Raw genomic sequence first — 20,426 nt, 5'->3', positions numbered from 1 at the left:
CTTTCAGGATTTCTTGTAATTTGTTGTGAGTATTTCTTAAGATCTGCATTCCCTTATTGGCGATGGGAACTTCCTGGGATTCTGAAATGGGAGACATGACAGTAAAGTACATTTGTCATACTACAAGCCTGGAGGGAGGGAGAAGTTCCCATTTTTTCCATTATGTTAAATGATCACTTCCACCAGTGTAATATTTGTACAAACGTGGAGAAGGCTCTGGGGAGACCTCACTGTGGCCTTCCAGTACTTGAGGGGATCATATAAACAGGAGGGGGAATGGCTGTTTACATGGGTTGATAGTGATAAGGGGAAATGGTTTTAAACTAAGACAGGGGAGATTTAGGTTAGATATTAGGAGAAAGTTTTTCACACAAAGGGTGTTGACACACTGGAACACGTTGCCCGAGGAGATTGTATATCCCCCATCCCTGGAGGCATTCAAGGCCAGGCTGGATGTGGCTCTGGGCAGCCTGGTCTAATGGTTGGCAACTCTACCCACAGTGTGGGGGGTTGAAAGTAGATGATCTGTGAGGTCCTTTTCAACCCAGGCCATTCTGTGATTCCAGAAGGCATAAAAGGTTGCCAACTTTAAGCCACATTTCATTGTTTATTCTACTATTGTCTGTCTCTATTTTCTATTCCTTTTTTTTTTTTTTAACCTGAGGATGTATTTGGAACGATGAGCAGGATGGAAAAGGGAATCATGGTAACCAAGGCATTTAGTTATAGTAGGCACCTACAAACTGTTGACTCAGTGCATTTAATGGCCCAGTTTACATAAATGTTCTTGCTTGGAGCCAGGGGTTGGTTTCAGTGATCCTTGTGGGTCCCTTCCAACTCAGAATATTCTGTGATTCTGCTTTTGTCAAATGTATTTTATATTCTCCATCACTTTCTCAGTGTTCTGCGTGGTCTTCAGCCCATTGGCTTTTTGTTTGGCTCAATTGTCTACCGTGTATTTTCTTAGGATTAGAACCACTTCTCTGCTGTACCTCTTATTGTCAGTCTGGTATGTTCCTCATCACTTTTTTCTAGCCACTAAGATCTTTGAAAATACACATTGTATTAACACTGTCCTCTTCTGTTAGAATGGAAAGCAAAGCCTGCATTAGGAAAGCATGGTTTCACACAAAATCTATTTTAAATTCCTAAGAAAATATTGCAGATTTTTTTTTCCCTGTAAAATAGAAGAGGTCTTGTCAGTTCTCAAAGGTTATTTAAATCCCTGTCCACTTGACAATCTTCAGCTGAACCTGAAGTACAAATTTTGTCTTCACTATGAAGAACACTGTTTTGTTCTATAGACACAGTGGATTGTGCTGCTCAAGGTTCACACATCTTTAAGCTGTTAAGTACAGGACTCCCCCGTGTAGTCATTATGATTTTCATCCCCCCCCCCCCCCCCCACTCCAAAGCCATTAACTTGAATACATCTGGGTGGATTCCAAGCTCAGGAATTTTCACAGAATCATCAAAGATGTTTACAGAAATCTTACACGGAACTTTCACTTATTTTTCCAAAGTTTGGTGATGATAAAGCTCTTCAGCAATGCAGTCCTGAGAAAGTATTTGTCATCTTAAGGTTCTCCTTAGAGAATGTAAATAGCCAAGATATATATTGCTCATGATTTCCCATCCATCCTTTTTTCCATCTGCCCTATAAATACTTGACAAATTTAAAGCCATCTCAATTTAGACAATCTTAGCAGCTATGCTACCGACTCTTCCTATAGTAAACAATAACAAACTCAAAAGAAAGATAAATATTTTTGGCCATGTCTTGAAGACTGTAAGGAGGTAATTTGTGAAGGGAGTTCGCAAATCAAGTGCAGCCTTGTTTACCTATTATTGAACTAGTAATGTGTACTCTGGTCTTTGAAAAGAGTTTTAATTAGCTTTCACAGACTGAAAGACCTATTTTCCACACACAAAAGCTTTTCCATGGAGCAAGACAGCACTGTACAGCTGTTTTACTGCCTTCATGAATGTAATGAACTAAATTTCCCCCAGCTTCTGTTTTTTTTGTTGTTGCTGTTTTAAAAATATGTGTGTGTATATCTATCTTTTACTGTCCTCTACTTTGTGGTCTCGAGGAGAATGCTGAAAAATACTGGCTCTAACCTACTCGCGTTTCTTTGGTTGTCACATAAAATTATACTAACATGTAATATTGAACTAGTTATTTCAACAAACATTCTTTATGTCCTTTTGGTTATTTACAAAGTGATGAGAAGAGGAATAATGCTCAAAATCCCTATATTAGGTGCCAGACAGGAGTGTGTTATTCTAAAATAACAGTTTTGGAGCTGAAACTTTCGGCTGAGCATTCCAAGCATGTCAGCACCTTTTTTTCCTATCAGATTATGAAGCAAAACAGCTACAGCTATAGTACTGTACAAACAATATTTGTTTATTAATATTAGAGACAAGACTTCGTAAGCATTTTGCAAGGCTTGTAATACTTTCCATTTTAGCTCAAGCTGTCTTTTGTTTTTTCCTCTTATAATAAGCTGGAAAGTTAGATAACATACTGCAACACAGTTCTTGTCAACTTCGCAACTACTGTCTAATACAAGGCCTGCTCCAAAAGTAATATTTTATTATGTTGGCCCATGATATCAGAAGCAGACATTGATGGTATAGCAATAGAGGTTGAACCTTCCCACCAATATCCCATTACATTTTATTGTCATAAAACAAGTAGCAGCAGAAGGGCGATCTGACAAAATGACATCTGACATGGAAGTGCTTATGGAACAGAGGTGTGTCCTAGAAATCTACCATGCAGAAAAAATGGCACCCACTGACATTCCTTGATGAATGTTTATGGAGACCAAACAGTGGATGTGATCACAGTGAGGTGGTGAGTGGTGCATTTCAACTATGATGACAGCGATGTGGAAGACAAGCCATGTTCCAGATGGCCATACAGATTTTATGAGTGCAGCATTCAGGCTCTTGTTCATTGCTTAGCTCATGGTGATGACTGTGTTGAAAAGTAGTGTTTTGTAGCTGGGAATTTGTTCCGTCAAATAGTGTTATTGTGCTCTTTGTATCTGTTGCAGTTTCCACGGAAATACATCTGGGACATTACTTTCAGAGTGACCTATGTACATTTTACATGAGTGATTCAGCCTGAGGTTATCCTAGATGATACTAAATATTAATTTTATGTTATGTTTCAGATGGCAAAAATTCAACATGGATAATGACTGCTTGATGCAGATCTTGCATCGGAATCTTCAGAGGGACTTTGGTGCTGCTGTATCAGGTCACACAGAATGCACTTTCATGACATCTAGGAGAGAGTTTCCCACACAGACATTTTGAATGCGCAGAAATCCACAGTAACTGAATATCTGGAATGATCTGCTAAAATATACAATCTTCCTTTCTACAACCTCTTAGGATAAAGGCAGTTGGATCCATTTTCCATTGTTGATTATTCTGTGCCTTGTCAAAAGAGTTGAAGATTTGAAGCAAAGGCAGAGGAAAGGTATATATAAGCTACTAATAGACTTAAAATATTTACTCTAGATTGAGGCATACCCTGAAATGGAAAACAGTACCCTAGGGAAATGCTGCTCCTTTTCCTTTGAATACAGTAGAAGTTTAATATTGAAAAGACAGAAGATTCTGGATAGCAAAGATGATTATTAGCTTGTGGGTCATCGGTGTTCAAATAAGGAAAGTAGAGTTTTGAGAGAAGTTCTAGCATTTTACCACACACAACTTCACTGAGCTGTCTGCTCAGTGGTGCCATATTCTGTCACAGAACCACAGACCCTGGTATGATGGGTGTTCTTCATTCCCATGATCTTTGTTGCCCTTGCACCAAATTCACTCCAGTATGCTCACGTCCTGATCCAGAACTTGGCATAGCAGTTTTGATGTAACTAACCAGGGCTAAGAAGAGATGAAAGCTCACCTCCTCCCTCAGCCAGTGGATGCTCTACTTAATGTAGCTTAGGGTGCTGTTGGCCTTTTTCCTTTGAGGGCACATTGCTGGCTTGACCTTATTTACAGAAGCCATCAGGTCATTTCCTACAAATTTACTTTCCAGCTGATTAGTTCCAGCTAGTACAGCTGCATGGGATTATTCCTTCTCAATTGCAGGACTTCGCAATTCCCTTTTCTGATCTTCTTGGGTTTTGTGTTACTCCATTTCTCCAGCCTGACCAGGAAGCATGGTAGGAGGCAGACAGGAAGCTGAAGTCCCAGATCTGTGCCCAAGCATGGCTTGGCCCAAGGGAGGATAACATGGGTGGGAATCCCAGGTGAGGCCAGTAAGGGCTGTAATGGCTCTTCATTATACTCAGGGCTCTGGCATTGGCTTTCCGAACCCCATGTGAGTTACTTAAAGCTCTAATATCTCCAGCCTACTGGTGTAAAAGATAGATTATGCTGAAGAGGAGTTAATCAAGGATAGGACAAGAATTCATGAAGCCACCGGTTTGTGGTTTTACATTAGGTAGCATTATCTACATCAGAAGTTTTTATTGTGAATTCAGATAAGAATACATGACTCCTGTTACTTTAGCATATTGTTGATAATATTCTCTATAAGAGAGCTCTCCTTTCTGGTGAAAGAGTAAATATGTAGTTCATGAGCCATCTTAATAAAGTTAACTATTTTGATATCTGATGAGTAAAGGAACATAGAACTAATTTATCAGCACAGCACATTTCTAAGTGGCTGTGCTGCAGGGAATTATGGTGATCATCAAAAATTTTGTTGCCTTTGTGAAGGAAGAATTTTTCCACTGTGGTTCTACTTTGTGGTTCTCCTTTGTCATGTGGTGTTGGCAGCTGTGTGCAGTAACAGCTGTTAAGGCTTCTCAGTGCATGCTCTCTTGAGCAACGTTATACATGTCAAGCATCTGGAAATGTGCTTTGAATGGCCCAGACTACTGTTGGCCCAAAGAACAGATGGCCCTTAGATTAACTTTGAGATTGAAATGTTGTAAAGGAAGAAATCAGTGTTTTCAAAATTAACAAGGAGTTGATTTTGTAAGCCTGAATTTTATCTGTATTTGTAGAAACATGACTGTGAACTCGTATTTCTATGTAAAAATTAATAGCTGCTCTATGTGTGGTAGAATTACTTTGGATATTAGAAAGTTATGGTGTATATTGTAATGTAGATAGTACTGGTAAAGTACATAGAGACAGTTCCCTTAATGCTATTTCTGGTTTTGTTTCAGATGGACAACAAATTCCACTTATTATGCTTCACAGTGGAATATGCTAACCTTTACCTTACAAATCCCAAGCCAAGGTCAATTTTTATTGAATTTGTACTGAGATAAAATAGTTGTGGATGTTGTTTGCTTTTTCACCTGAAACATACATTAATCACAGACAGCCAGTTTTACTTTCTTGAAAAATAAAACAGATATCATAAATTGCTTTCAAAATAGACACTCCCACCAAACTCAGTTCCGACTTCACTATTTAATAAATCTGAAAAATACCTACATAACACAACTCCCTTAAATCACTGACTCAAACCAAATCTACATTTGTAGCTTCAGTAACTTTTCCTTGACTTATATTACACATTTTCTTTATGTTATTTTCTCTCGCTGGGTTCATGGAACTTTGATGTTCTAATGTGGAGCTGATTCTTCTCAAAAGTAATAGTAATTCAGCCTGAACTATCATTTTTTATTACTAAGACAAAGACACATCATAGATTTACTTCTCATCTATGTAGATTGCCCCAAGAGCAGAGGGAGTTTCATTCTTCTAGCCTAGCTTTTCCCCAGCCTCCCTGATAGCAGTCTTTGTGAGGCCAAATGCTGGAGTGGAACATACTGTTGGTTTTCCATGTGAAAACAGGGATTTTGCAATATTTCACTGCACTGATTTCATCACCTTTCTCTATGAACTGCATTTTTGGGATCAAAGGTGCAAGCCAAGTAGCAAGATAATAATAACTGCAAAAAAAATGATACTATTATTCAGACTTCTGCAAGCAAGAAGGAATTGAACAAACCTTATGAATGTACAGCTATCATGCTCTGCTTTTTTTCTTGAGAAGTAAAACATTATCCTATCAGCTACAGCATAAAGATTTGTTCACTATATATCTCTGTTTGCTTGTGTGGAATTGCTTGGGTTTTATATTTCCAGTAAAAGAAATAGATTTGTATCCTTAATAGAATTATAGTAAGAGGTAACATAAAACTGAGAGATAAAATGGTATACAGTTACTAGTTAACGTGATTATACTCTTTGCATAAGAATCTTAAATTCTGGTCAGAAAATAGAGCTTCTGTTTTTATGGCCTGATGAATGTTCAAAGCTTCTGGAAATGACTTAATTTGAAATCAGCCTTATTTCTCCTTGGAAGAAAAGGCTTCACCTTAGGTTACTGGTAGAGACAACTCAGAAGTTCAGTGGAAAAAGTGCCAGTGTGGCACATTGCCTTCATGATGGGACGTGACAGTGACAAGTGCCAGCAGCTGAGGACATCAAAAAGTGCTGAGAGCACTGATACAAGAGGGAAGGCTCCTGGGGAAATCCCATGCCAGAATTCACTCCAAAAGCCTTGAGGTCAATCCTGTGAGACTCGAAATTATGCCTGAAGCTCATGGAGATATTTCTGAAGGAATGAAACATTGCTTTAGGTGTGCAACACAACATCAAACAATTTCCTTTAAACTAGTATTATTGATGTTATTACTGGAGAGTGTTGGTGGATACTCTGTTGATTTTTGACTAAGCCTAGATCTCCCTCAAGCTGATTAGAATGCCAGCTGCTTGTCTGTCTTTCAAAATAAGAATATCCTGTGTTCTTATCGCCTGGGAGCTGTGTGGGATAGCGAGGCCTGATGGGAGCGGAGCTGAGCCAAGAAAATAGGTATTAAGCAATGGGGAGTGATTTGTAGCTGAGCAGCTAGGCAATTTGAGGGTGGTGGTGGTGGATGGAGAGTGAAGTGAAAAGGATTAGAATAGGAGTGCAGAGCAACTAAAGCCTTGAAAAGGAAGCAAGCCAGAAAGAGTTGTTGAGTGGAGAATGGTGGAAAGTAATTTTTGGGACCGTGAACAAAGAGATGTCCTGCATGTTGTGCATGTGATTACCCTTAGTACCGCAGCCACCCGGCTCTCAAAAGCACTTGCTCATGGAGAGTGTTGTCAGTGTTCGTGGATGGGCGTCGCAGACCGTGCCTGGAGGCAGCTGCTAGCTGGGAAGCAGGAAGCTGCCCAGAGAGGGTAGCCAGCAAGGAGTGCAGGACTGGGTCCCAGAGGAGCCCCATGGATTGTGTGTGCTGCAGCATGGCAGTGGCAGACTCAGGAAAGAGGAATGAAGGAGGTGAGAAGTAAGACAGAAGCCAACTTCCATAGTTTACGAGGCTGCAGGGATGCAATGAGCCATGGATTTACAGCAACTCTCTTTTTCCAAAACAAGTTTACAGGAAGCGCTATGAATAGAAATTGTTCTGCTAAAGGACAGTTGCCTTCTGCTTTTGGTAAAAAGTGCTTTTGTGATCTTCCAATTTTGCTCCTCCTCTGCTGACCTAAGACCTCTTATTGCATGTGTTTACTTACAAGACAAAACTGTGGAATTTCTCTGTTTTGATAGAAGCCATAATCCAACAGCTCCTGCTGTCTCAGCACTGCTTCCAGAAGGGCTTGATGGGTTATGAGAAGAAATGTGTCTTATTTATATTCTCATAGAGCACAAAAATATGCAGTAGTGAATAATTTATTTTATTGACATCTTATTTATGCTACACAGGCATTCACACTAGCATCTAGAGAGCCTAGATTATATGCAGAAAGCATACAAATCTATTAAAGTATATATATGAAGAGGGTGGTTACATTAGAGCCAATCACCTTAATATGCAGCTTAAAGGCACTGTCATTAAATATATATATATATATATAAATGATTTAAAACAGTACATAATGCAAGAGAGGGTTTACTAGGTATCACAGGGATCCAGTCAGAAAAGCAGGACATTCACTTTGGATATGATAAAGAGATTGACCTTTTGGTCTGCTAATTATCTGCTTTATCTGACAGTTTCCCACAATTAAAATTCCTGCTCCCTGCATTGCTGGAGAGCAGGGTGGTGTGATGTTCAAGTGAATACACATGATGAGGAGCTATGTCAGCGCAACTCACTTCAGTACACTCCCTTCTTACTCATGGAGCAGCACTATCTTGGAAGAGATGTTACTTTCAGGGAAATCTTAAGTGCATAACTATCTAATCTGAGTCAAAAAAGAGAGAAGAGTAATGGGTCTGTTGGCCAGGTAGTTTTTTTGGTCACAGTTTCCTTTCTGAAAAAGCTCTCACTGCAGTAATAAGGAGAGAAGATACTGATCAAAGCTTTATATTGGGGATTGCAAGTACTGCAATACTGGAAACTTTATACTAGTGCTGTGGAAAACAAAACAAACAAAACAAAAAAACCCAATTCTCCTGACCAGGATACTTCTCCTTCCTGTCTGTTTTGTGGTTTTTGATATCCCTTTAAAATGTTGTACCTGAAGATTGGTAGCTGTGTTTCTTTCCAGGCCATATCGATTAACTGGCAGAGTGGGTTTTTTTCCAACACACTGATGATTTAGCTCAAAAGAAGATTTGCCTTCAAAAGAAGCAAGTTTAGATAACTCTGAGTTTGGAAAGAAGAGTTGCTTTTCATTCTTTGTACGTGTCAGCGGTAAAATTGAAGTCAACTCTTGAATACACTAGTGTATGTATACTTGTATTCTGTACTGGAGTACAATACCACCAGTCTTATAGGAAAGCAACAATAGGGGAAAACTAATCTCTCCATTTATCTCATGTTGCCTTTCAGAACAGAGTTATACAGAAGATCTCCCTGTGAGTTTTCTTTGTGGTTTTGCCATGGATCTTATATCTACACATACACAAATTTTCTCCTTTCTTTCATACGTGCAATTTACATATAGTATTTTGTCTGAACTCGCTTTGGTCTGGCACTATTCTTTTTTTTTTTTTTTTAATTTTTCTTTTTTTTTTAGTTGGAGATTATGTCTGGCTAGTGACATTGCTTATTGCTGCCCATTCTGGAAAAGTATTCAGCTGGAAGAGTCTAATTCCCCATGTGTTGATTGCCACCATGACAACAGCCAGACCAATCAGATTTACTCCCAGACCAGCTATCACCTGCAAAAACAAAATTTATCAGAACATGTTAGTGATGCTTGATCAAAATCAATTAAAATAGAAACAGAGAAGGCAAAGAAGGTAACAGTGGGAATGGTGAAGAATCCTGATGGAATATATTTGTATGTATTTATATGTATAGTAATACAATATATATACTAATTTCTAGAACAAACAGAAAAAAAGGTCTGAAAAGGACTGAGTATTATGTATCAGAATGTAAGTTGTGAGAATATTCAGGAGTGATAGTCAGAGGCTGATGCAGCTCATCAGAAAACAGCTTAGTTTATTGCTTGAACTTTTCAATCACATAATCAGAATGGGATTTTAAACCACAGATAGAAGAGGGATAACTGCACGATTGGTGATAATTATGTGATTCGTTGTGGAACGACATGATAAAACTGATTTCTTGTACTCTCCTGACTTCCCTAAGCACCCTACTGTTCAGTCTGCTTCTTCTGCAACTGCCATTGTGCTTGTCCTAACAGGTCAGCACAAAGTCTTGTGTACTACTGTTGTTTGATACCTGTTTGACCATTATGTTCAAAAAGACAAAGACGAGAAATATGTATATCCTACAGCAGATGTCTAATTGTTCTTAACCTGTCACCTCTGTGGCATAGCAGCAGAGTAGACAAGTATGACTATATTTACACCAGTAGCACCATCGTTATTGGAGGCTACTATGCGTGGGTATTGCATGAAGAATGGGAGGATATACTCAATCTCAGAACTCACCATATCTTTAATCCGGCAATGCCCATAACTGAAGACAATGGCATTTGGAGGATTACCCACGGGCAGCATCACCGCAAAGGAGATGCACATGGTGACAGGAATCAGGGTGTATAAAGGGTTGATAAGCAGGGTTTCTGACTGGAAGGAGAGAGGAGCAAGGAGAGAAGAACCAGTAAAAGCCAGTGCTTGTAAGTAAGATGAAAAAAACTTATCCACTTCATATAAAGGTAATAAGGCTATGAATCTCAGCTCCCTAATTTCTACACATAAGCATGAAAGTATTTCTGTTTGGTGGGAAAATAGTGTAATTTGGAGCTGGTAAACCTCAGAGGATTTCTGTTAAGCTATTTAACACTAAAATAACTCCACAGTGGTTGCAGATTGCTACTGTTAGGCCATCCTTTGTCTTTTTCCTACTTGCTCCCCAAGTCATTCTATGCTGTGTGTTCTTGATCTGATCACTGAGTACTGCTTCAGTCTTCCTTCAAGACAGATCACAAGAGGTTGACATTACAGATTTTTTTTATTTCAGCTGATAAAGATACTGAAACCATTCTTAAAGTCTTCCTAACCATGGTTAAGAAAGAATTGTAGAATCACAGAACCATTAAGATTGGAAAAGACCTCTACTATAGTTTAGTTCAACCTACCACCAATATTGCTTACTCAAACCATGTTTGGCAGTACCAAATCTACAAATTCCTTAAACACTCAATCACCTCTTTGGGCAGCCTGTTCCAGTGCCTGACTATTGTTTTGGAGAATAAATGTTTCCTAATATCCAACTTAAGCTTCCCCTGGCACAACTTGAGGCCGTTCCCTCTCATCCTAACATTGTTACCTGGGAGAAGTCAACTCCTACCTCACCACAACCTCCTTTCAGGAAGTCATAGAGAAATCTAAGGTTCTGAGCCCCTTCTGCTCCACACCGAACAATCCCAATTTTCTCAGCCTCTCCCCATAAGTTTTGTGCTCGAGATTCCTCACCAGTTTTGTTGCCCTTCTTTGAATACCCTCAGGGCCTCAATGTCCTTTTTGTAGTGAGAGGCTCGAACACAGTACTAAAGGTGCAACCTCAGCACAGCTGAATGCAGAGGGACAATTACCTCCCTGTTCCCGATGGCAACACTATTTTTGATACAAGCCAGGACCCCTTTGGCCTTGGCAACCTGGGCACACTGCTGGCTCATCTTCAGTGAAACACCAACAAGCACCCCTAGATTCCTTCCCTTCAATCAATCAATATATCAATAAAGATATTGTACAGGACAAGCTTGAATACCGACCTCTGGGGAACACTGCTTGTGACTGATTGCCAGCTCCGTTTAACTCTATTCACCAAGGCTCTCTGGGCCCAGCCCTCCAGCCAGTTTTTTTACCCAGCAAAGAGTGTACTTATCCAAGCCACGTGCCGCCTGCTTTCTCCAGGAGATTACTGTGAGAGACAGTGTCAAAGGCTTTATTGAAGTCTAGGTAGACTATGTCTCTCATCCACCAGGTGGGACACCTGGCCGTAGAAGAAGATGAGGTTGGTCAAGCAGGAGCTGCCTTTCATGAACCCACATTGTCTGGCCCAATTTCCTGGTTGTCCTGCACATACCATGTGATTACACTCAAGATGATCTGTTCCATAACCTTTCCCAGCACCAAGGTCAGGCTGACAGTCCTGTAGTTCCCCAGATCCTACTTGTTGTAGATGAGAGTCACATGGCAATCCTCCATTCATCTGGGACCTAGCTGTCTGTGGTCCAGGTTTGCACTGTGAGGAGGCAGTACTGGTGGAACGTACTTTCAGAGCGATCTAAAGAATTGTTCTTGTATTAGACCCTTTACTGGTGGTGAAATTTGCATTTTTAGTCTGTGTTGCTGCAGCCTAGTTCTATGGCAGAGGGAACGATATTCTCAAGGCTAACTGGAGAGGAAAGCATCTCCAGGTTACTTTCAGAGTCAAAAAAGAAAGCCTGACATCTTAAGATGTCAGTTCAGAATGCTTATAGTAGATTACCACTCTAAATTTCTCTTTAGAAGAGTCTCTGTGGAGCACAGAGGTAAATTTGTACTCATAAGCCATACTAACACAATTATTTATTTTCATCTGACTCCATATTCATATTATCTCAGAGTTGTTCACATGATGTACTTAGGGACAACCTCATAAAACTGTTATAGCAGGTAACCACAATTCATGTTCTACATTCTTAGTAAGAAAAGCTACACATTACATAAAAGAGAATAAATGAGACAGTTTTCTGGAGCTGCTATTCCAGTACAGAATGAATTTGCATCTCTTTTCTCTGCTTTTGACACCAATACCCTGACTTTTTCTCTGTTCCTCACAATAATCTCTGCTTTTGATGTTGTATGCTAGCACACTTACCAGATCACCCCCTTGAACCCATTTTAATCTGATGATACGAAATTCCTTATTAGTCTTTCCTTACATGTGGTGAGTGGGTGACTACTAACTAATGAACAATATATTTAAAATAACATTGATATTTGAAGATTTATTTAGACTTCACTTCATAGGCTTCAATTGCACGTCACCTTTCCTTGTATTTAGTCTATCATGGCAGGAGCTATGTTTTTATATTGTCCTAGAGGTCTTGAATAAATTTATCAGGACTAAAGTTGCTTTTCAGGTTGTTGTTGTGAGGTTATTTTTTGTTAGGTTGGTTTTTTCGGGGGTATGGAGTTGGGGAATGAAGGCTAAATTTCTTGTGATCTGAGTGCCAAAGATCTAACAGGAAACAACAGATTAAAACTGCTGTTGTTTATACTCACCATGCTGCATAAAATAGGTAGAAATATGGTTATGGTTGCTGGATTGCTAACAAACTCTGTTACCAGGGACACTAAAATGCAGGCCAGTAGAGTTACAGCCCAGTAAGGAAGGCTGCTCAGGGACAACATTTGGCGTCCAATCCACGTAGAGAGGCCAGAAGTCTGAGGAAAGGATATAAGCACAACAATGACTAAGTAGCATGTTTGTTAACCAGATTGTTTTCTTCAGGATAGTCAGACAATGTCACCAGCAAGTAAACAAAATTAAGATCAGTCTTTTCTCCATTACCTTTTGTTTAGTAAACTGGATTTCTGTGTAATGTCTAAAAAAGAATTGTCCATAGTACCACAGAGATACATTTGACAGTTAATAACTTGAATCTGCACCAAGGCTGATTTTTCCCCTTTCTTCAGAATATGAAATGAATTATTATAGATTGGTAATGAAGGACTGCATAATGTTGGTAGAATTCTGAGATGAAAATATACAGATTTAGTTGCCTACAAATAGGTCTCTGCAGGAGAGCTAGGTGTATATTTATAAATTGTACTGCAAGGAGATATATTCAGTACAGCCCAGAGCATGATTTGTCTTATCAGCACTAGGAGCACGACTGTTTCCTAAATATGAGCATCCTGTGGAAGCTGAGATGTTTTCCCCAAGCTGATTAGCTGCTCACTGAGAAAGACTCCCTCAGATGTGGCCCTCAGATCCTTTCACTTCTCCCATGTAGGAGATATTTATTTGCCATGTAGGAATATTTAGTTCTTCTAGAACATCTGAAATGGTATTAGATGGCTATGCTTACAAAACTGATTTGAGCACTGCCTGTCTTTTTTAGTTAGGTAGCTTTCCATTGAGGGAGCAGGTGTACAAACTTGAAAGTTTCTACACTGTAATCCCAATCTGGAGCACATACAAAAACATAGAAATTCAGTTTTATTTATTTATTTTTTTTAAAGAAGGGCAGTGTAATCTAAATCAGTACCTTGCATCCAGCTGCTAAAGCATAGCCGCCTCCAACCAACACTACAATTTCCCAGGGCATGGTCTTCTGAAAGTCCTTCCAGGTGATGATGGGGTCCAGTGTCTTGGTGTCTGTTGACCTTTCAGCATCTCCTATATCAAAATGAGGTACATGCATGATCAAAACTGAACTGGCATTTATGCAAAGATCTTCATGTATTTTGCACTACTAGTAGTAATGCAATATTCATGGGAGTTTTCTTGAGAACTGTCTATGAGAGGTGAAAAAGAGTTTAGTTTATTTCTCTGGTTATCTCAGCTTCAGAAATTGCATCATACTGATTCCAAATATCCTGACCTCTCCTTGGCTGCTCTGTTGATGTGAATAGTTGTAAACCCTTCTGCTTTATGCTACAGCCTTTCAAGAGACAATCTTCTCAGTTGTGTATATGCCTGTGCGAATTATGTGTAGATTACAAAGATGGAGATACAATGGGATTATTTTCTCAAAGGAAGGCATTTGCTCTCTCCACTAAGTCATGAAGTTTAATAATGTGCATTTATGTTCCTAGGCTTTAGCTGATGACAGTTTGCTGAGATGCTTGAGTATATTATGGAAGTAAGAAATAGAGGGTGTTATTTTTCCTATATTTTGCATGTGTTTCAGTATAAAACCCAAACATATCTATACACATTTGTAATTTTTACATAACATATGCAGGAAATTATGTTTTCATAAATGACTGCTGAAAGTCTGGCACAGCAGACTGATCAGCACTTCTGAACACCATCAAAAATGAACGCTAATAATTAATCATTACTATTACTGGGATAACAGCAAGAGAAGCATTGCCAAAAATTACAACTGCCAGACAGTAACAACTGTTACCTTTTTTACATCTTTTTAACAAGATTATCATTTACTTCTTCCATACAAATAAAGACTAAATTATTTACTAGATGTTATCTTCAGCCAATTTTGCAAATCTCTGCATTCTCAATATAGAACTACATCTCAATCTTTCCGAAAACTCTTAAATTTTTAAAACTCTATAAATACAGATAAAACCTGTTGGTAATCTGCTAGATAAGACCATATGAATAAAAGTACAAGAGAGCAAGAGGAGATTGATGTAAGGGATGGTATCAGAGGAAATACCTCTACAATTCCAGAATTAAAATGTATTCATCAAACATTTTACAGAAACCAGAAAAACATAATTAAAGAAAAACATGCCATATCTCTTTCTTGCCACATGTACTTTACCTTTTCCTTTTTTTCCAAAACATGGCTTTTTTGCTGGAATGAGGAAAAGGAGGAAACCAAGAAAAACAGAAACAGTGGCATCAGTCCGGTAACCTTTCCTGAGAAAGAAGCAGTGGGGTTATCATAAAAACACACTTACAAAGCCTTTGTAAACTATCTCTTAGCAGTTACAGAATCCCAGAATTGCAACACAGCTGAGGTTGGAAGGGACCTCTGGAGATCACCAGGTCCAACCCTGTGCTCTAGCATTTAGAGCTGAATTTTTATTTCCACATCTGAAGTCTTAGCAACAGCCTTCTAGAAAAATACGTCTTCACATCAAGGATAAGATTTTTATTCAATATAGCAATATGTATTTAGCTAATTGTAATCCGTGTCAATATTTTTTAACATTCTGGTGAAAAAAAGAGATCTCTTTCCGTTTTAAAATTTATTAACTTTGATGTATAGAAAAACAATATGCTTACTAGAAACAGTAAACAGTAAACACATTCTCAAAAAAAAGGCAAACCTAAATGATCCTTAAAAGTGAACAAGATTGTTTTTAAATTAAACTTCTAAAACTCAGTTTGATAATATACTTTGAGATGTGTCAAACTACAAATACTCTCGAGAAATCCCAAAAGTAAAGACCATTTTTCAGTCAAAATCGGGATAACGTATCAAAATAATTTTATACAATAGAAACCTGAAGAAAATTTAACTTCATTTATATAATCCTATATATAAATATATAATATAAATATACATATAATATAATATGTATTCTTTGTTAATGTTACTTAGATTTTTTCAATATTATTTACAATAAAAAAATAACATTACTTATTTCAATTTTCTGTCTAATATTCAACCAAAACAAATATTTTCTATTTTCTCAAACATACACTGTTTTGTCAAAATATTATTCTTTCAGTATAAAATTTAAAAAAAAAACCACAAATTTTAATTTGAATTATACAATCAATATATTCCAGTGATATCATCTCTATGAATGCATTAAACTTCAGCATCTGCCCTTCCTACTTATTACATTGGAAATATGTTTTAATTAGTCTGCTTAGTTCCCTCTGCCTTACTCATAAGCAAGAATACAATTTGCTGCTGGGTGAACAGCTGTAGCTTAAAAAGCAGAAATAAGTATTCAATTTTCACTACCCTGTTAAAAGTGGATAATAACATTTTATAGACAAAACTTATGGCATAAAGTCTGAAGATGTAGTTGCTTAAGGAACTTCACTTACTTTTCAAAAAATGATGACCAGCCTGGTACAAAGCCGGGCTCACGAGTAAACCAAAGCAAGGTCATCAGGATGAAGAAAAATCCAGTCACCATCTCAGGATAGCTAGAAACAAAACCAACCAAACTAACTATACAGGTGTCAGTCTGAAAACCTGAGAGCAGATTTGAGAAGAAATAGGGAATTAGAAAGGTTTATAACAGAAGAACTAAAAACATAAGGAAATTAGAAAAAAAAAAATCGTTTGAATTAAGGAATTCTGCATTTGGCTCTCAACTAAAAACCAACTAAACTCAGTAAAAACGAGCTAAAATATCATTATTTCCAATTCAGTTGTTCATTGACAGGAGCTAAAGGAAAATATTTATAAATGCTTGTTACGTATTTGCATCATTATCTGATGTAACGTGGAAACAAGGTAAAGTGTAATAAGCATAGTTATGCTTATAACAATATATAACAATATTTGCAAATCAAAATGTAAACCCATACCAATATTTTTGCATGTAGTCCTGCCTAGTCAGGCAAATGCCTGAGGTCTGTTTTACCTGACATTCCCCAGTTTCTTATACTCTTCATGAATTCTTCTCTCTGACATTTCTTCCCGTTTGGTTTTCTTCTTCTTGCTCACGGAACAGGTTTCCTTAAAACTGAGGTAAGTAGCACAGTAAAATTAGACAATGGCATGAAGTGAAGTGAAAAGCTGTAAGAAAAATAACAATAAGGAAACAAACTAAAAACTCCAGTTGCCATTCTTCTTGGATAAAGATGTGATTTTCGGCAAGGCCTCATGGCAGTAGGAAGGGAAATTATTGCATGTTACCTTTGCATTATCTATTTTCCAGGTCTTTCTGAGGAACAATCCTAGACATGGTATGAAGGTCCTTATGGAGTCTTGTCTAATCCTGACTGTTATCACTGAGCTTCCCCAGGCTGTAGCTGAAATTCCTTTCTGTAGGCTTCCTCAGATGGCTGCTGGTGGCCAGATTTTTTCCAGAGCCCAAAATCTCCAAAGGCTAGGTCTAGTTTACACTATCCCATAGAAGGACTGTGATCAACTATCAATAGTTTTATTGGGTGTGAAGGATTTATATGCCTCCCACTAAGATCAAAGGTAGCCAACATTCATATGTCCTGGTCTAGCTTCTGAGTCCAAGTTTCACTTGAATGTTCAGTATTAACTAAGTAATGATAAAAGGTATGCTGGGGAACCCAATAGCTTTCACAGTTTGTCTGCTTCTACTCTTCCTAACATTCTCCAAACCAAGAGCAAGACCACACTGCCTCTGCCACAGAGACCAAGACAGTCAATATGTTTTCTCCTGGTGAAAAATGTCTGCATGTCTGTCAGGTTAATACAAGCACAAGTGCATTTAACATCTGAATACATTTAAACTTGCTATACATTTATATGCAAATTAGGCGAAGCACTTGGTTTATGCAGCTAGCCTTCACGCTATAGCAAAGCATTCCTAATTGAAAGAAATATTCTTTCAAGTTCACATAAACATATTCTTTTTTTTCTTTCTTACTGTGTCACTTTGCTATGCTTTGGGCCACAACTCTGCTTTTTTGATGTATGTGGTGGGTTGAAAAACTTCTGCAGCTAAGCCAGCCTAAAATAGGTGGCAGCAGCTGTGAAGTAAGTATGCTGAGGGTGAAATGGTCTGGTTTTTAAGTTTCTTCTATTTTAATGTCTCCTTTGTTGCCCCACAAGAGTGAGACCTATGCTACGGCATTGGCCAAACGGTGTGTTTGAAGAAGGTCAAATTATCTGCATAGTTTGGGTTGCTAAAAATGCAGGTTGACCATTTCTGATTAAAAAAAACATCTCAGTTTTCATGTCCCTTGCAACTGAGTACCTATGTGTCTCTTGTTTTAAACACACATAGTACTCTTGTGCACATTTAGATTTCCTTGTAAACTTTGCTCTTAGACTCCAGTAAAATTCACCAGCAGTTATGCAGCTGCTGGAGGAGAAAAGGAATATGCTTTTTAATGGCCACTTCCGTAATGACAATTCTACTCCTAGTTCTGCTTTTTTGGCAATAATTGTTTGGTGGGTCTATTCTCCATCCCCTTCGAGTTAGTCTAGAGCCTACAACAAAAGTCTGAAATGATTTGATCAGTCCAGATCAGATGGACAACACTGGGCTTCCTAGGAACATTATGGGAATTCAATAAACATTTATATATAAGCATTAACAGCTGTTTCAACATGTTCTCAGTGTTGCTAGGCTTAGGAGTATGTGAAGTTATAGTATTGTATCCACATGCTTAACATAACACATTCTTTAATGACTTTAAATGAACAAAGATTTAAGAAGTTTGGAACCAACCAGCACTTCTCAAGAAGTCAATAATGGTTCAGTCTCTGGTATTATCTACAAAAATATTAATCAGCATGAGGTCTTGGATGCAATGTGGAATTTCAGTGGTTTTTATTTTAAAAAGCAGAAATTAATTGAAGGTAGTGTTAGGGCTTGTTTCCTCTCAAGATTAATTAAATAAATAAAATTAAAAAAAAAAATAGATTTAGAAAAAGAGATTTATTTTAACCTTTTAATTTGGAACTAAAATGCTCAGGGGACTGTCTGAAGGACATGGAAGTTATTCACCTCTAAATTACCTCTTAAAATCTACCCAAGGTCAGCTGTAAGCAGAATTGATTATCATTTTATACACTGTCATAGGTGAAATAAATTAGTGATGTCAGTTCATCTTACTTTTAAGAGTAAACTAAATTAAATTAAGGCCACTTTAATTCTGAATAAATATGTATGCAATGCATTTTAATGCAGATTAACTAATTCACTCTAAATGCATATACTTTGTCAATTTTCATTAACTTTGCTGAGTGTCTCTGCAAAGAGAATACATGATACAAATGATATAGGAGACCAGAAATTGTTCTTGTTTCGGGACTCAGGAACATGCTGGTGTCAAGGGGTATTTACCTCTTAGCCTGAGTTCTTTTTCCTTTAAAATCAAATACATAAATGGAGTTTGTTTACCATTAATTTTAACTGTCTTATATTAACTTCCTCTATCTGAAGGCGGATCTGAAAAGTAAATTGTTCAATTACTGTTATTTTTTCCTATTCATCTTTTCAGTTGTACCTTTTCAAAAGGACTTTCATAAAGATTTTTGGCCTGTGATGAGACCCAGTTATGAGAGTTTAAATTAAAAAAAAATCAGTTGAGTGCATAATAAAGATTTCCATCACCAATACCTAAGCACTTCACTCTTGTGCAACAATAATGTGCACTGCTGCCTATCTGTCACAAGTAAAAAATATTATTTCCTCTTGTAATTGTTTCTGTCAAGAAGGAAGTTGTACCTTAGCTTTAATCATTTGAACTAGAAAAGCTCTTATGAGATTCACTCTAATGAGGTCAGTGATGCCCTGTTTTTGTTATCAGTATATCTTGAATGTTTTGCACTCACTTGCAGCCCAAGAACAACCAGTGCATCCAGAACCAAGTAAGGACCAACATGATGAGGGAAATGGGGAAACTGAACAAAAACCAGGTTCCAAAATTCACCACTTCAGCATTTGGGTATTGGCTGTAAAGAAAAAAAACAACAACACAAAAACAGTATGTGAGAGTTTAGAATGGTAAAAGGACAATTCCAATATGTACAGAAGTACAAACATATATCCATGTTCATATATGTTATGGCGTGACAGAAAAAAATTCATCAGTATATAAACGTGACAAATACAATACTTGTTCATAGTAAAGCCATTTGTCAAAAAATGCCAGTCACTGACCATGCCTGAGATGAACCAGACAGAACTTCACACCTTTAAGACCAGATGGTCTGGATTCTCTATCCAGTTTCAAATATCATTGCAATTTCCAGGAATTAAATCCTGCCTCTATCTGAGTTTATTGTTCAAAGTCTTTCTAGTCAGTAGAACTAAGAATGATTTCACTCAGAATCTCTTTGTATGTCTTATTCTGGACCACAAAAATAATCACTATAGTCTACTAGGTTCTGATGAAGATGTCTGATATATGCATTTGGTGGAAGTGTCAAAAAATCATGGTCTTCAGAAGCGTTTGTTGTAAAATCCAAATTCATGGGGTAAAGATGGGAATTTAGTTATCGTTGCTGCCACCATTTCAAAAAGCCAAATGCAGGATAATGTTACTGCCATGGCAGTAGATGATCAGAATCAGGTGTGAGCCTGGTTACAGATCAGTGTGTGAGGAGAACTTCCATCAGCCTTCTGACAGAGATGACATTCATGCCTTCAAGAACTCTGGGCA

General features: G+C 37.8%; 1 protein-coding gene across 2 annotated transcripts in view; it reads right to left on the bottom strand.

The window, feature by feature from the left end:
- Window positions 1-7,939: 7,939 nt before the first annotated feature.
- Window positions 7,940-20,426, bottom strand: part of SLC13A4 (solute carrier family 13 member 4) — a 29,023-nt gene continuing 16,536 nt past the window's right edge. The window contains exons 9-16 of one of the 2 annotated variants that reach the window (XM_090134439.1): window positions 19,597-19,716; window positions 16,697-16,798; window positions 16,152-16,253; window positions 14,878-15,005; window positions 13,663-13,793; window positions 12,674-12,835; window positions 9,890-10,027; window positions 7,940-9,148 (exon numbers count right to left, since the gene is read on the bottom strand). In XM_090134439.1, the coding sequence (XP_089990565.1) occupies window positions 9,011-9,148; window positions 9,890-10,027; window positions 12,674-12,835; window positions 13,663-13,793; window positions 14,878-15,005; window positions 16,152-16,253; window positions 16,697-16,798; window positions 19,597-19,716 (1,021 nt within the window). In that variant the 3' untranslated portion in view covers window positions 7,940-9,010. The remainder of the gene's footprint in view (window positions 9,149-9,889; window positions 10,028-12,673; window positions 12,836-13,662; window positions 13,794-14,877; window positions 15,006-16,151; window positions 16,254-16,696; window positions 16,799-19,596; window positions 19,717-20,426) is intronic. The other variant, XM_090134440.1, reaches the window with a different exon arrangement.

This window comes from Phasianus colchicus, chromosome 1 (assembly GCF_987193195.1).
Source record: "Phasianus colchicus chromosome 1, bPhaCol1.hap1.1, whole genome shotgun sequence".
In the NCBI taxonomy this organism is placed as follows: domain Eukaryota; kingdom Metazoa; phylum Chordata; class Aves; order Galliformes; family Phasianidae; genus Phasianus; species Phasianus colchicus.
Note: the sequence above shows the minus strand (reverse complement) of the source record. Positions and strands in the feature narration are given on the sequence as shown.